This window comes from Aptenodytes patagonicus, chromosome 7, assembly GCF_965638725.1.
Source record: "Aptenodytes patagonicus chromosome 7, bAptPat1.pri.cur, whole genome shotgun sequence".
NCBI lineage: Eukaryota > Metazoa > Chordata > Aves > Sphenisciformes > Spheniscidae > Aptenodytes > Aptenodytes patagonicus.
The window spans coordinates 65,608,401-65,622,949 of NC_134955.1; the positions used below are offsets into that span (position 1 = coordinate 65,608,401).

A 14,549-nucleotide genomic window follows, 5' to 3' on the forward strand; every position below is an offset into this window, starting at 1 on the left:
TAAAAATTGCTTTATATATAATGTTTGCTTTACTGTTCTAAGGCAGGTGCTCTGGGATAAGAGTGCTATGGTGCCACACCTTTATGGCAGGTTTTGGAAGGGTCCGTTTTTACAGCTTTTTAGTGCCAAAAAACCAACCAAAGAAAGATACACAGATACAAACAATGTAAATCTAGCCCCTGATTCGAGTTATTGTTGTTACTGATCATGAGTGTGATAAAGGACAATTCACAAATTTTGCAGTATTTGGTCAGTTTGCCCCTGCCTATAAGATATAGTGCCTTCAAATCAGCTTTCACCCTGGTTTTTTCACCATGCTTTTCTCCTGGGTAGTCCAGCGAGTATTCGCTATACCCTCTTTCTGTCTGTCCCACCCCATACCCTACATTGGGGCTGCTCATATGTCATTATATTCAGTCTCAGGTGGTCTTGGCTGATACTGGTCGTGGGGAGGGGTGGATAAGCTGAAGGCACTGGAGGTGCGAGTGATTTTTCTTCCAGCCCAGGCAATGAGTTAGTCCTGTGACAAGCTGGTAATCCCTTTGATTTTGTGCTTCTCTCATTTTTTTAATCGGCAACAGTGTGCCCATTGGCAGGAAAATCACTTGGAAATTCCTCAGTACAAGTGCCAGTCTCCCTAGTTTCACGGGCACTATATAAAAGGCACAGTGTACACAGGGGTCAGGCTACGCAAATATTGCGTGATGGGAATCCCTGTGTGTTCTTTCTGGGTGCACATGGCAGCCAAAGTTGCATGTGTAGCTGGGGCTGATACACAGAATAATTGGTATAAGTGAGTGCTAAGATGCACAGGATTTTTAGGTGGAAGAATTTGTGTGCTGGTGAAGCACTGCTGTGCCAAATAAAAATGAGCTACAGTCCAGGAGGAACAGGGCATCTGCAATTGCGACACCTCTAACCTTCAATTAACCATGCAGAAAACCCAGCCTGGAGGTGCACGGATAGATCAACCAGCGTGCAGGAAAACTGCTTGTTTCATGCCCGGTTGCCCACAGTCATGACAATGTATGTCTTCATGAATACGTTGAAAGAATAAACAGTTATAAAAGATTAAAACCCAGTTTAATGTTGCAAGTAATATCAGTATTTTCTAATATTGTTGCTTATCAGTTAAGCTCCGTATTCTCATCAAGCCTTTGGAAGAACAGGCACCCTTTGAGTGGCTGGTTAGTAGACATACCCTGGCATTTTACACTTGGAATTCGCTCCAGGCTTTGCTTTGCTTACCCTTCCTTGCACCTGAGAGCCTTGTGCCGGGCTGGGAGTAGCTGGTTGCTGGTTTTGTTTTCAAAGAGGAAACCTGCTCTTAGGCCCTGTTTGTATGTTGCCTTCCAGCTGTACAGGGGGATGGAATTGGATCTCCTTGCTGAAACGGTTGTTTACAGGTAGCGTTTCCACCAAAACACTTGCAGCGCTCCAGTCAGCATCTCTGCTCTCCCATGTTTTGATTTACTGCCATTACAGGTGGGATTAAAAAAAGTCTGCAAGCGAAATCCTGGCTCCAGTGAAGCTAATGGCAAAATTCCCACCGTGTTCAAAGAAATGGGATTTTGCATGGTGGGTACAGCACGCTGACTTGAAAAAAGTTAGATTTGCTACTGGGATGTCATCTTTGTGACTTGATTTTTTTGTATGTGAGAAGGCCTCCTTGCACTGCCAAAGCTGTGCAAAGAAACCTTGCTGAGCACGCCAGTGGGACCTAGGGAGCTGCGCCGTTTCTCCTTAGAAATGGTGCCTGCTCTTTAACTTGCAAGGTTTTGAAGCTATTGATGTGTATCTGTATTTGCTGTTCCTCCTGGGTAGATGTTTGTCCATTGTAATCGAGGCCTTTTCATCCAATGCTTTTGGATGAGCGCTGTATATTGGATGCAGGATCATATACCTTCTGTGCTTCACCTGTCCTCTGTCCTGGGTAATTCCTCACAAACAGCTGTTCACCACCACCCTGGCACGCACTGCAGACCTGGAGCTGTTCTGATGCCGCTGCTCTGGGTCCTGACAAAGGGCAGAAGAGCACGATACAAAGCTTCAGATGGGGCTTTTCTGTGCCAAGGGATGCTTTCAAAGGGAGGCGGAAGCCCAGGCATCTCAAATGACAAATGGTCTGTTTCAGAGATGGGGAAATTATCTAGAGATTGTGCCTTTCTCTGAGTATTTCAGCAAGTCTTGTTTCTCTTTGATAAGTCTGTTTTCTAGGTAGTAAGATTCCCAGTAACAGGATGGTTTTGATATTTATGTCTTGTACAGTTTGCACTGAAGGCACTCCACAGGCACTAAATAACAAAAACATGAGGCAGAAAAAGACGGAGTGGTTGACTGAAGAAGTAGGAGTCCCTCCATGTGTACAAAATAGGACAGACTAAATTAAATTAAACCTGTGATAAGCAAAGATCTTATATAACTTATACAGTGAGTGGCTTTGAGGTTTCTTTGGTGCTGTTAAAAATTGCCTTCTGAAAAATGTTTTTGTTATTCCACAAGCCTTTAAACTGTCTCTTTATATGTGAAAATAATGTAAGATTTGAGTATTACAGGTTTACTGCAATAATAAGCTGCCTTTAATTTAAAACATAAAGTTGATTGATTGTATTCAGCAACACTAACTGGTATCGTCCACCACTCAGAATGCCAAGTATGATTTGTCATTTTAACACTAATTAATGATGCCTTTCTGTATTATATGCTATGTAAAGTCAAGCACTTTAACAAACTCGGTTATTTTTTCCTTCAAGACTAAGAGAAACATTGTTTTAAATCTCAAGAAAACAAAAAAGAGAGAATTCAATTGCACAACAGGCTGTGTGAAAACTACCAGCTCTTATTTTGTCTTGCAGACAGGAGAGCAATCTGCTTTACCTCATCAGTGCATTAAAAAAGACATAGATTTAAAAAAAATAAAACCAAACTCTTTTTGTTGTCATCTCACGTATAAGAAAAGGTTATCAGCTGAACTCGGGAAAGAAAGGCAGGTGATTTGAAAATGAGCAGTAGGCTGTGTTTTGCATTTCCTAAAGACGGCCGTGTATGTAAATGATAAGCAGTACCTTAGTGAAGCCTTGTGCACTGGTAAAACCATGTCCTGACGTCAGTCGCCGTAGTGGCACCCCCCTTACATTGCTGTCCCAAAGGCAACAGTTAGCGACATGCCATTTATCAATAGCTCTCCCTGTGTTACCGGTGAAGAAGCGCCTGTAGTGACATACAGATGTTGTGGTTACTCTGATGCCCCGCATCTGCCTCCATCACCCACGCTGGGCAGCACCTTATTCTGGGAGCAGCCCCATTACCTCCCTTGGCTGGCTGTGTAAAGAAAAGATTCATGGTCTGGCCTTCATTGAGTATTTTAATGCTTGCCGAGTCACTAACCACTATGCTGTTTTATTGTTTCTTTCCGAACAGTAGACATAAAATAAATGTTTATTGAACCTTTGGAGGTCTGTTGATCAATAAAAGAGAAGCTGCATTGAAACCACAGAGGCACTGATAGCTTTTCTTTTCTCTTTCATGTTCTCAGCATTGTCTGTTGTAGGTTTCAGCTGAAGCTCAAACTGTGAACAAAGAAAATGGAAAAAAAAAGTCTGATCAATTAAAAGTATATTCATCCAAGTGTCTGAAAGCTTTTCTCCCGTGTTCCATTTTCCTTCAGTTCTGTAATTGGGAATTTGCACAGAGTGGTCTTCACTTATTTCTAATCCAGGGAAGAATGACAATAAAAGCCTGGCTGTTTCCTTACAAAGGCTTTTAAAAGTAAGGTCAGGGGGTTGGGTTTGCTTACACCAGCTGAAAGTCTGACCTGGAAAAGAAGACAAAGATGAGATGGTCAAGTGGCAAGAAATAGCAGAGTTAAAATTACATTTTTATATTCTCAGTCTGTACAGGGATGAGTCTCCAAAAGCATTTTTATTTTTTTCATATTTTCACCGAAATAGTAAAGAAATGCAGTATACAATAAGGAAAATGAGGGTGAATTTGGTTATGTTTGGTAGTAGTGTAGACGTAGCTACACTAAGACAACTCATACACTTGCTTTCTGTGCTGAATTTTCAGACAATTAGAGTCATCATTTCTTATTGGTTAAATCCTCCCTCCTTTTGTAATCGGACAGTTACAAAAAGGAAAAAAATCCAAAAAAGGATTCCAGTTATCCTATTGTCCCAGATGCATCTTGACAAGATTAGGTTTGTAGCCATCGATTCAGCCAACAGCCTTTACCTGTAGTAGCTTCTATTCCTCCTCCAGAAGCCTTTTCAAGAAGCTTGAACAAAATTTGGGAGGTTTTAGAGGTTTTGTTCAGTTTTCTCTGTTTTGACAGCAGTATTCTCATGGCCTGCAGCTGTGGCAATAATGATTTTATAGGCTATCAGCTCTTTTTCTAACCATATATCCTTAAAGATATGCTCAGAAAAGCACTTAATGAAGCATTACAGTAGATTTGTTTGCTGTCATTTACAGTAAAAAGGTGGTCGGGGTTACTCACTGTTGTAGGTTTCCTTGTGACACTCTAAATATTTAAATGAAGTGTAAATCATAATTAAACTTTGGTAAATGACAGTTAATAGCGTCTCCAATGCTTATGCTGTATAAGGTGACTGTAACAAAGTTGTTGCTTGTCTAGAAAAAAGAGGAACATTTTTTCTTTTTCAGTTTTATGTATGGTGAACTGACAGACAAGAAGACCATTGAAAAAGTCAGACAGACTTTCGACAACTATGAGTCAAACTGCTTTGAAATTCTCCTCTACAAGAAAAACAGTATGTATATATTTGTGTATGGTGTTGGGAGTGATAATGCATATTTAAAGTATATAATAGACTAAAACAAATTTTCATTTTGACATATGGGTAAATTTGGGGCAAGATTTGGAGAAGCGGGTATTTTGGTTGCCACAGCTCAAGAAAAGAGCTCTTTTTTCAGGACAAGTGTTCAGATTGCCAAGAATAGTTGTTCCCTGCTGTCTCTAGTCTGACTCCTTCTTTCCAAAATACATTTAGTTTTGAGGGTTGTTTCCCTGAAGGGAAACTGACTGGGTTAAGTGAAAAGAAATCCTGAATGAGGTTCCCCCACATCCCTCAGGAAACACCCCCACGTCTCCACAAGTGAGAACCCAGACCCTGGTTGCCATGAGTGGATGCTCCCAGCAGTGCCTCTGCGGTGTGTAAACCAACACGTATGAGCTCTAGTGAGAGTACTAAATTTGGTGCATAACCCAGGGATTAATTAGAAAACTAGGGAATTTTGAAACTTAATGAGATGTAGGACCTAAGTCCCTTCCTCTTGGTGGCATTGGGTTTACAGGAGGTTGCCAGAACCAGGGAAGATTTTCTTCAGTTTGTCTTAACCATGAGTCACTCCAGTCACATTTTCTGTCCTGCCATGTATGTGGGTAGTACTTCTGGCTTATCAACGTTATAGCACATACTAAGCAAAACCCGCACCGTTGTGTGGTCTCACGCTGGGCTTGTGCAGTGTGGACATCTCTCCCAGGCTGGTGGTTGAAATTCCTGCTGTTGTCAGTGGAGATGAGCAGCCTCCTCCACTGGCACAGGCTGTCTTCCCAAGGTAGAAAGCCAAAACTGTCAGATGAAACATGCTCCAGAAAAGCTGGTTCCTCTACACTGAGCAGACTGAGTCTAGTTGACTGGGTCAGCAGCCATGTCAAACAGGAGCCAAGAGCAATCTCAATGGAGATGTTTTCTTCGGTTTGGCTTTCATTGCCCAGTACAGGGCGCAGGTCCTGTGGGGTCAGGGAGCTTTTCTCCCTGGTTCAGCTGCCGAGAGCCCAGGAGCTGAGGCCATCCTCCCCCCTGGATGGACTTCGGTGCTGGCATGGAGCACCTTGCTGGGGTGAGGCTGGAGGTTTCCTCTGCATGTTGTGGCTGAGGGAAGGTAACGGTGTGCCTCGGGAAAGAGCTAACTGTGCCTGACTGCCCCATTTCACTGCAACTCACATAAACCTTTCATGACATTGAAGAGAGCATCCTGGATACCTCGTCTTCTTGAAACAAACTCACATGCTTTATGCTTTATTTCTGCTTTCCTTTTTTAGACTAAATCTTCCTGTATGTGCACTTAAACAGTAGGAAATGTCTTTAGATTTCTCCAGTTCTGCCTGCTTCAAAGCATTTTAGCCAACACTTTAATTAAAAAGAGAAGCAAGAGCGGCTCTGAAGTCCAGCTGTTTCTGCAGGTGCCCAGGAGAGCCCTCCAAATGACCTCTTTTTGGTTCCTCAGCAGATGGCTGTGTCTGTTTTCTAGATCTTCTGCTTCTCTGCCTGTTTCCTATGCAGGTTACCCGGATGTCCCCTTAAATTAGGGGAATTTTCCAGGACAGACTTGGGTTGGGTATCTTTGCAGGTGGTGGTGCCTACCACAGCCATGCCCTGTGTCCGTGTGATTTCTGAAGAGGATCCCAGAGACCCAGTGCTCTCTCCGACCCTGGCTTCTGTTAGTAACTGGGTTGGCAGCTCCTGCTCTAGCACGGGCCAGTCCTGAACTGAATTCCTTTCTATTTTATTTAAGTATAAAAAGAGGAAAGCCTTTTCTTGGTGACTTTTCTGTAGCAAGCCAGTCGCTTTTTGCTTTGGGTTGTGGATTGCCTGCTGGAGCTTGATGATGGTTCAGAGATATATTGAGCTGCAGTTACCTTAATAAAATCTTCACCTTTGCCCAGATCTCCAAGCCTATACTTTCCATAAGTTATGCAGGATTACAGAAGCACTTTATGGAAAAGTCCTCATATTTCTTTTCAGGCTTGAGTCAGTTCCCATCCATAACATCTGTTGCTAGCTTCCTTCTCCATCACCCAAAGCCCAGAACTCCAACCTCACGCTAATAGGCTCACCTTTTGGCTCCAGTTCAGCAGCTGGTTTGCCCAGGTTTTGCTTCCATTTGTCATATGCTGAGCCTCGCGGAAGATGGTCCTTCAAGAAACCGCCTGCTTATCCTCCAGGCTGAATATTGGAGCAGATAAAGAAATAAGAATAGTTATCTGTTGGTATGAATATAGTTCTGCAAAACGTAGACAGTTACTCTGTGGGACGGCTTGTGTTCACCACCTGCAGAGACCCTGCATACTGCCTCTCTCCTGCGTGGAGCTTGCAGGGCTCTCAGAGCACCCTCCCACCCGCATTTTCGAACTGTAGGTCCAGAGGTGCCGTGTATTTTTGATGATGTGGCACAGCCTTTTCTTTCTCACACGTTCCTTTATGCTTTTGGCATAAGGGAGGTTTTGAGATTTAAGGGTTGCTTTCCCATCCTTCTTTCCTTCGGCACAGAGATGATCTTCAAGAGCTGTTGTTCTCAGGCAGCATCCACACAACTGCTGACTTCACACGCCCCCTTGGCATTTTGACCCAGCTAGCAGGTTTCAGGTTCAGACCTGAAAGTTTGCTACAAATTTCTTCTGCTTTACTGCATTTCCTCATATATAGTCCTCAGCTCTACCCACCCAGCTATTCAGAAACCATGTAGGCATGCATATATATATGTATATGTGGGTAATACTCAGGAAAGCTCTTTGCCTGCTTTTGCCCAGGTTGCTGCTTCTATAGCAGTAGCCACCTTGCCTCTGTCTTTGATTTTTATCAGTGCTGTTGTACAGGTTATTTTGCCTGTTTACTTTCAGAGCTTTTCAAAGGGTGCCGATGAGTTGCCAGGTGTAAGTACAAGTACAGTATTACTCCAGAGAGCTGCAGCACTCTGTTTTAGAAGTTATGAAAAGAGTCTTTTATCTTGGGTTAGCAACCGGGAATCGAGATAATCAAGTAATCAGCGTAACGGCTCTGGAACGGTCACAAAAAGCAGTCCCCCATCTCTTCCACTTCTCCAGTTTACCGGTAGTGAGTTACTGGTTTAATCCCAGTTCAGCAATGCTGAATTTTGTCATGAACCCTTGTGGATTTTACCCTTCCCCACAGTCGTCCGAGTCCAAATGGGTTTCGTTGTCCTCTGGGCATCTATCCTGCAGTTCCTGGCACAGCTCCCAGACATAGTGCATTAGAGGAGATCTGGGGGGGGGGCAGTGGTGTCTGTGGGATAACAGTGGGCAAGCGGCTTGTCTGAATGTGCCAGCTCTCAGGCTGGCATTCAGACAGCTCAGGAGAAAAGCCGTTATGTCAACTGCCTGAAAGCACATCAAATCCCAAAGGTAATTAGCTGGCTGTGAAGGCATTTATAGCGCAGTGTGTGTAGGTGCGAGTTTGGGAGGGAGGGGACACGGCCGTGGCCATGGAGCTTTGCCAGATGGAAAGCCTCTCTGACATTCACGTCCCTGCGGGTGAACAGGGTGTTTCTAAGCAAATTGCTTAAAGTCTTTTAGGATTTCGCCCCTTACAGAGCAGACCTGCATGTACACAAGGGACTGCCACGTGCGTTTCAGCCTAGGAGGAAACAAGACCAGTTTCAGCTCCTGAGCACCTGCAGGAGCCCTGTGTGAACAGTGAGGATTTACCAAAAGCCATGCTAACCACTCCAACACCGCAGGCATTTTTTGGCTGTTTATTTGATGAGTGGTAGGATTTGAAAAATATTTTGTATTTATTTCAAAAGCTAAATAGAGATAACAGCGCTGAGAGAGTGCTCCACTGGGCAGGGCAATGAGGAGGTGGAGGGTATGACCTGAAACACAAAAAAGAAATCGAATCTCCTGATTTGTCCTGATCGGACATTTAGAGTCTATATCTGGATTAGCTCAGGTCCTCTTAAATAATGGAGTAGCATCAAATTTGGAGCATTTGACAGTATACTCCATCAGTTTTGGATTTAATAGCTCCATATTATGTGAAGAAGGAATCAAAGATACCATCCATCCATTTTTTCTTGCCTTCTTACCTTGCAGACACTGTTTGTGAGACATGCTGGGAAAAAAACAAGAGCAAGAGGGGAAGAGTAGTATATTTTATTTCAGAATGGAGATTTATAAAGCCTCCTGTCTCTGCTTATTGTCTAATCAGATTGATAGCATTTCCCAATTTTAATGAAGCTGCAAAAATGGGAATATGTTGTTTTCCTTTGAGGAGGTAAAATTAAAAGATCTGGAAGGTGTAGAAATATTGAGATATGGTCCTAAATTACACGTGTGTTATAATAACATATAAATGATGAATTATTCTGTGTACAGGCTGAGGAAAGTTTGTGCTACGCCACAGTCCAATGTCTCCCTTTTCTCTGCTTCAGGAACCCCAGTTTGGTTCTACATGCAAATTGCACCTATAAGAAATGAGCATGAAAAAGTGGTTTTGTTCCTGTGCACTTTTAAGGATATCACTTTGTTCAAACAACCGATTGAAGATGATTCAACAAAAGGTAAATATGAAATACACTATTATTTTTTGTAAATGATAAAGTACACGCTTGAGCTCAGTCCTGTGACAGGGACATGTCACGCCTCTGATCTGTGTCTTGAATTCAGGAAATGTTTTGTGACCTGTCAGAGTTTCAATGCCACTCTCCTAAATTATTGCTTAAAAATAAAAGATAAAGCACCATGAGTGGAAATTCCCTAACAACATTTTGCCAGAGTCACAAGCCTTCCTTTCTCTTTGTAGTTTCGCTACTTCTTCCCTACAGCTGGCATTTGCTAAAAATTCCATAGTTTTGAGTCATTTTAGTGCTGTGTTGTTTTGGGAGACCTTTCTCCTAAGGGACTGGTATCTTTTTTTCAGAAAAAAATAATTTCAGCTCCTTTGTGCTGAGATGTTGGTACTTCCTCCCTTTCTCACTCTTGGAGATGAAATGCAAAAGAAACATCCCGTTTGGGTCCTTTATTACTGGCCAGCGATGTTGACTGCATGGCAGTGGACATTGTACGTGTTATTTAACAGCTGCTGGTGATGGTGTTTGTTGAGATGTGCCATGCTCTCGTCACCTAACAACCCACGGCCAGACCCGCAGCCTTGCACAAGAGAGAATTGGTAAGGAAAGGTGCAGAGGATCTAGCAGCATCCTCTGCTTTGGTTATAAGACGTGTGTGTCTTGTGTCAGGTTCATATGTGTATTGCTTTGGGTAAAATAATGCACACTTACGTAAAGAAGGGCATTTATGCTACAGCATCCACATCCCATCTTCTCTTGGAAGTTGCCTTCTGATGATTAAATTCCTTGCTCTATTTTTCTCTTCACACTTGGAGAAGGCTTGATTTCTCACCGAGAGCCGTATGTGCTCTTCGCCATCTTCTTTACAATAAACTTGGTGTCGTTTGAATGCAAACAGGATTTAAACTAATTTCTTATGATCTAGATAACACTTATTATATGTGCTTGGATAACTGAAAAGTAGATTTATTTATTTATAGACTTAAAATAAAATGAAAGGCTTCTCTTTGGGCTAAGATAAGAATTTTTTTGTCTAGAGAGTATTATCCATGAAGTTATAAGATCCTGATATAGGAATATCTTCTCAGCCATCATAAGCTTTACTGCCTCGACAATTTAGTTAGCAACCTGCAAATGTTCCTTTATTTCACTTTCAGCTCCATAACGTGAAATTCTTCTGCCTGGAAATAATCTGAAATTTTTAGGATAAATGCCAGTTAATTGGAAGGACTTTAGTTGTAGAGGTCTGAAGGCATGGGACTGCCTCCTCGCTGCAGTGTATATAATAAGTAGTGGGAGCTCATCAAGGAAAAAGCCAGTCTTTGCAAAGATCCTCTTGTAGGATTTCCTATTTGATGCTTTCCTGGGGGCACCGAGATGTAACTCACATGGAACCAGCCCCCAAACCTCCCCCTTTCACCGGCTCTGCCCTACTTTCTGCAGTACATAGTTGTACTGAGGAGTGTGGGGCTGCAGCAGGACAGGGAAAACATATTGAAGGTGGCTCCCAAATGCAGAAATGATGAATGTTGCCTCCTTTGGATTCTCAGCCTGGGAGATTCATACTCTGCTGCCTTCCCTGGGGAGGCAGGGATGTGCTGGGGGGTGAGGGCTGAGCTTTCCCCCCTCCCCTTCTTGTGGCTGAGGAGAAGCAGAATCCACCTGGCATCCATTATAGGAACAATAAATGTTCCTATGGGAATGAGCAATAGCTGCGAAGTGCATAACTTGTGTACTGCTGCTCTCCAGTGAAGGGTACCATTAGTAAAAATGCCAGGCATTAACTATGGACATTGCAAAATATTGTCGTCAGCAGCCAGAGAGGTTTGACTGCATGTTTAAAGAGCACTTCTGTCAAAGTCGTACTTTAAAACAAAACACAAACCAAAACACGGCAGAAGGCAGTACAGCCACATCTCTCAAGTGCCTTTAAGGCATATGATTGGAGTCTTAAGAATTTGCTCAGGGTGCTTTGATTAGAGCATTGATTAGCATTGATCAATACGTCCAACAAGCTCCATAATTGCAAACCATTGACCTGATTTTTTTCTTCTCCTTTTGCATAAATTAGAGCTTGTCTTTTATATTCTTCATACAAAAACGCTCATATTCAAATATTTGCACCATTTTACTACAAGGATGGGAAAACAGCACTATCGCATTACCTTCTGTGTCTCAACTGGGTGGATCTGCGGGATCCCACAGCACTGGGATGACAGTGTTGTTTTGTCAGACGTAGTGCTATGAGAGATGCATAATTCATTGTCCTTGCAGATAACATTACAATATGCTCAGAAGCTGTCAGGCCACTTTCTTTTTGAATTATGAGATTGGTAAACATATACATTACAATTTAGTGGAGAATTTTTAAACTTTTGTAAAAAAAGCATTTCAGTAAGATACTGCTGTTGAGTGCTGGGATTTGTCATTGAAAGGGCTATTTTTTTTCTTTCTAAAAGAAAGATTTTTCTTCGGAAATTCTGCCAGGACCATGCAATACATAATACATAAGTAACTATGGTGCAGATGAGTTACTGTCTATTACTTATGGGAGCAGTAAATTTGAGATAAAAAATTCAACAGAAATAAAATATTGATGCCATTATGCAATAATCTCTCCATAGCAATATATTCTGCACTGTTCGAAGGTATGTTGCTTTGTTGTGAAGCTTCAGTATATCACGCTCCTATGAGGTACGAGGATTTGGTATTTAAATCATAACAATGGGTGTATCTATACTGCAGGGTGTCTGTGTGTCCTGGCTCCTGGAAATAAATGGTTGGGTTTGCCAGATCTGCTTGTGGTGGCTGCAACGCGGTCTGCATGTCGTGTAGACCTTGCAACGAAACAGCAGTTTCGGGGGACAGGGCGTGGTGCCCCGCTGCTAAGGAGGCAGAACTGCTCAGAAGCGTTGAGGAGCTTGTTGTATTTGTGCAAACAGGACATACAAATAAAAGAAAATAGTTGTCTTACTACAAAGCGCATTGCAATGGAGAGGTGGGATTTTTTGCTCAATATAGGCTCAAAACCATGCTTGTTTACAGGCTCAGTACAAAAAATATAGTTGACATCATGGGGACTAGCCCCATGTGAGCGAGGGGAATTAGAGAGGTCTGGGGCACTGCGGCAGATGGTGCATCTCTCTGCTTACCTGTGTGCTCACCATTTGCTGTGCTTTAATGCTGTCAGAAAGGAGGAAGAGGAGGGGGCTTTGCTTGCCGGAGGGAGTAAAAGTAATGAAAAATTTTCCCGGGTCACCCAGGAGGCTCTGAATTTGTTGCAGTCCAGAAAGCTGTTGAAACTTACTGGACTGAAAGCAAGACTGGAGAAAAGGGATATTTAAAAGCTGCCTTCCTCTAATAAAGTATAGTGGCAGAGATCAAAAACCTTGTTTTCTGAGAGAGTACAGGCAGTTTGACACTAAAGATTTGCCTGACTTGTTTTCTTGTTACCCATGCTGGTACCTATTATCGCTGGGCGATGTGTGGGAGACCTATGATGTATAGCAATATGACAGTGACCAAAAAGTACTGTTGTATCCTTGTAAATGGAAAATTACTTAAAAAGTGTCTAACCATGCAAAAGTGTAAAAAAACCCCAGCATCGCAAGCAGAAGCAGTGAAGATGGTAACAGAAGGAAACATCAGCCACCTGGTTGACCTGTTCACTCCTGGGTGAAGATGCCACCGGCAGTTGTGTGGGTCTGGAGGGTAGGAAGAACACCCTCCGTTGACTTGGTTATGGTTGGTAATGCCCCAGCTCCTGAGTCAGTGGCTGGATGAGCTGTGGATGGTGGCAGTGTGGAAGAAGGGGGGTGAGAATTGGTGAAGGGGCAGGAGGTGTCACAGGAGATGATGGCTGCACTTGGTGGTCAGTGGGACAATGCCTTATTTTCTGGTGAAGGAGCTGTGCTATATTTGTCTGGTCTCTCTTTCTTTCCTTCTCCTGTTCCTCTTTGGTAATATGAACGTTTGTCTGATCTGGATTCAGTACCAAGCAATAGGTCCTATCTGTGGTGGTGGAGGGCCAGATCTCCAGGTGTCTTGGATGAATGCCTTACACAGCAGAGGTGGAAGGCCATTACAAGCATATGAAAGATTGTATTATGTATTTTCTCCCAGAGAATAAAGCCCAAAGAATCTTTTTTTTTTAATGTTTATACCATTGTAGGGTCACAGTTGGATGCTTTTATCAGCATGCTGTGCTTTTATTCTGTCTTTACCCAATGGCCTTTTAAAAACATCTGAAGACGTTCAATCCCTTCAAAGACACACAGTGGTAATAATCTTACATTTATTTGTCAGAAAAAAATGAAGCCACTTTTCTGGGCCCTAACTATTAGAAGGGCAAATGGGGCCACTTAAAATGTTAACAACATTTGAAGCCAGGAGTGCTGTGATTATATTGAACTGAAAGTTTAAGGATAGAAAAAAAGACTGGCATTTTTTGGCTAATAGTGGAGTTTCACCTAGTTGTGCAATGGCTTTATTTCCTTTGTTATCATCAGTGAAGAAGAAATGTGGCCTCTAGGTAAACTAGGAAGTTTTTTCGGCTAGTATTCTCATTGGTTGTCTGAAGTCTCTTTTGAGTGAAGTATCAGGCTTGTCACGTTCTGGAAGTGATTGGGAAGTTCTGGTGAATACTGATGGGATGCTGAAGTAGGATGCAAAGCTGTGTTAATGAGGCCCCTACAACTCAGGACTGTGTGCTGTTAACAGATGGGATCAGGAGATGGCACAGCAGTATCCTGAAGTTGGTTGTTTTTTTTTTTTTTCACTTGATACAGCCAGACTTTGATAATCAAGGCTGTCTGGGACAATGCTGTAATGCTTCCAGTGATATAACTCTTTACGGTTATATAACTCTATATAATGATATAACTCTATCTGCGAGTGTGACAGGGCTATAAAAAGTGTAGTAGTTGCAGAAATACACACTTATGCTTGCTAATCCTTGCTAAGCCTATAATTCTGATCCTTTTTTATCTTTAATAAGTGCAAGTTATTAAGCATATATAACTAGTTGCACATGGGAACTTTTTTCCTTGAGGGGGTATCAATCCCGGTGATAATAGAAGTGGGTGGAGGGATTAGAGCATGAAAATGAGGTTTCTACCTTTAGCTGGAGCACAGTGTACCCTGTTGAATACATCACCTTGACAGTAATCCATAACAATAATTTAATAGGTCACAATTTGGATATCCTCACCATGTTT

General features: G+C 42.5%; 1 protein-coding gene across 1 annotated transcript in view; it reads left to right on the forward strand.

Annotated features, from left to right (window-relative positions):
* The window catches only part of KCNH5 (potassium voltage-gated channel subfamily H member 5), a 165,486-nt gene that overhangs the window by 15,578 nt on the left and 135,359 nt on the right, over positions 1 to 14,549 (forward strand). The window contains exons 3-4 of the mRNA XM_076345633.1: positions 4,666 to 4,772; positions 9,196 to 9,324. Of these exons, the coding sequence (XP_076201748.1) occupies positions 4,666 to 4,772; positions 9,196 to 9,324 (236 nt within the window). The remainder of the gene's footprint in view (positions 1 to 4,665; positions 4,773 to 9,195; positions 9,325 to 14,549) is intronic.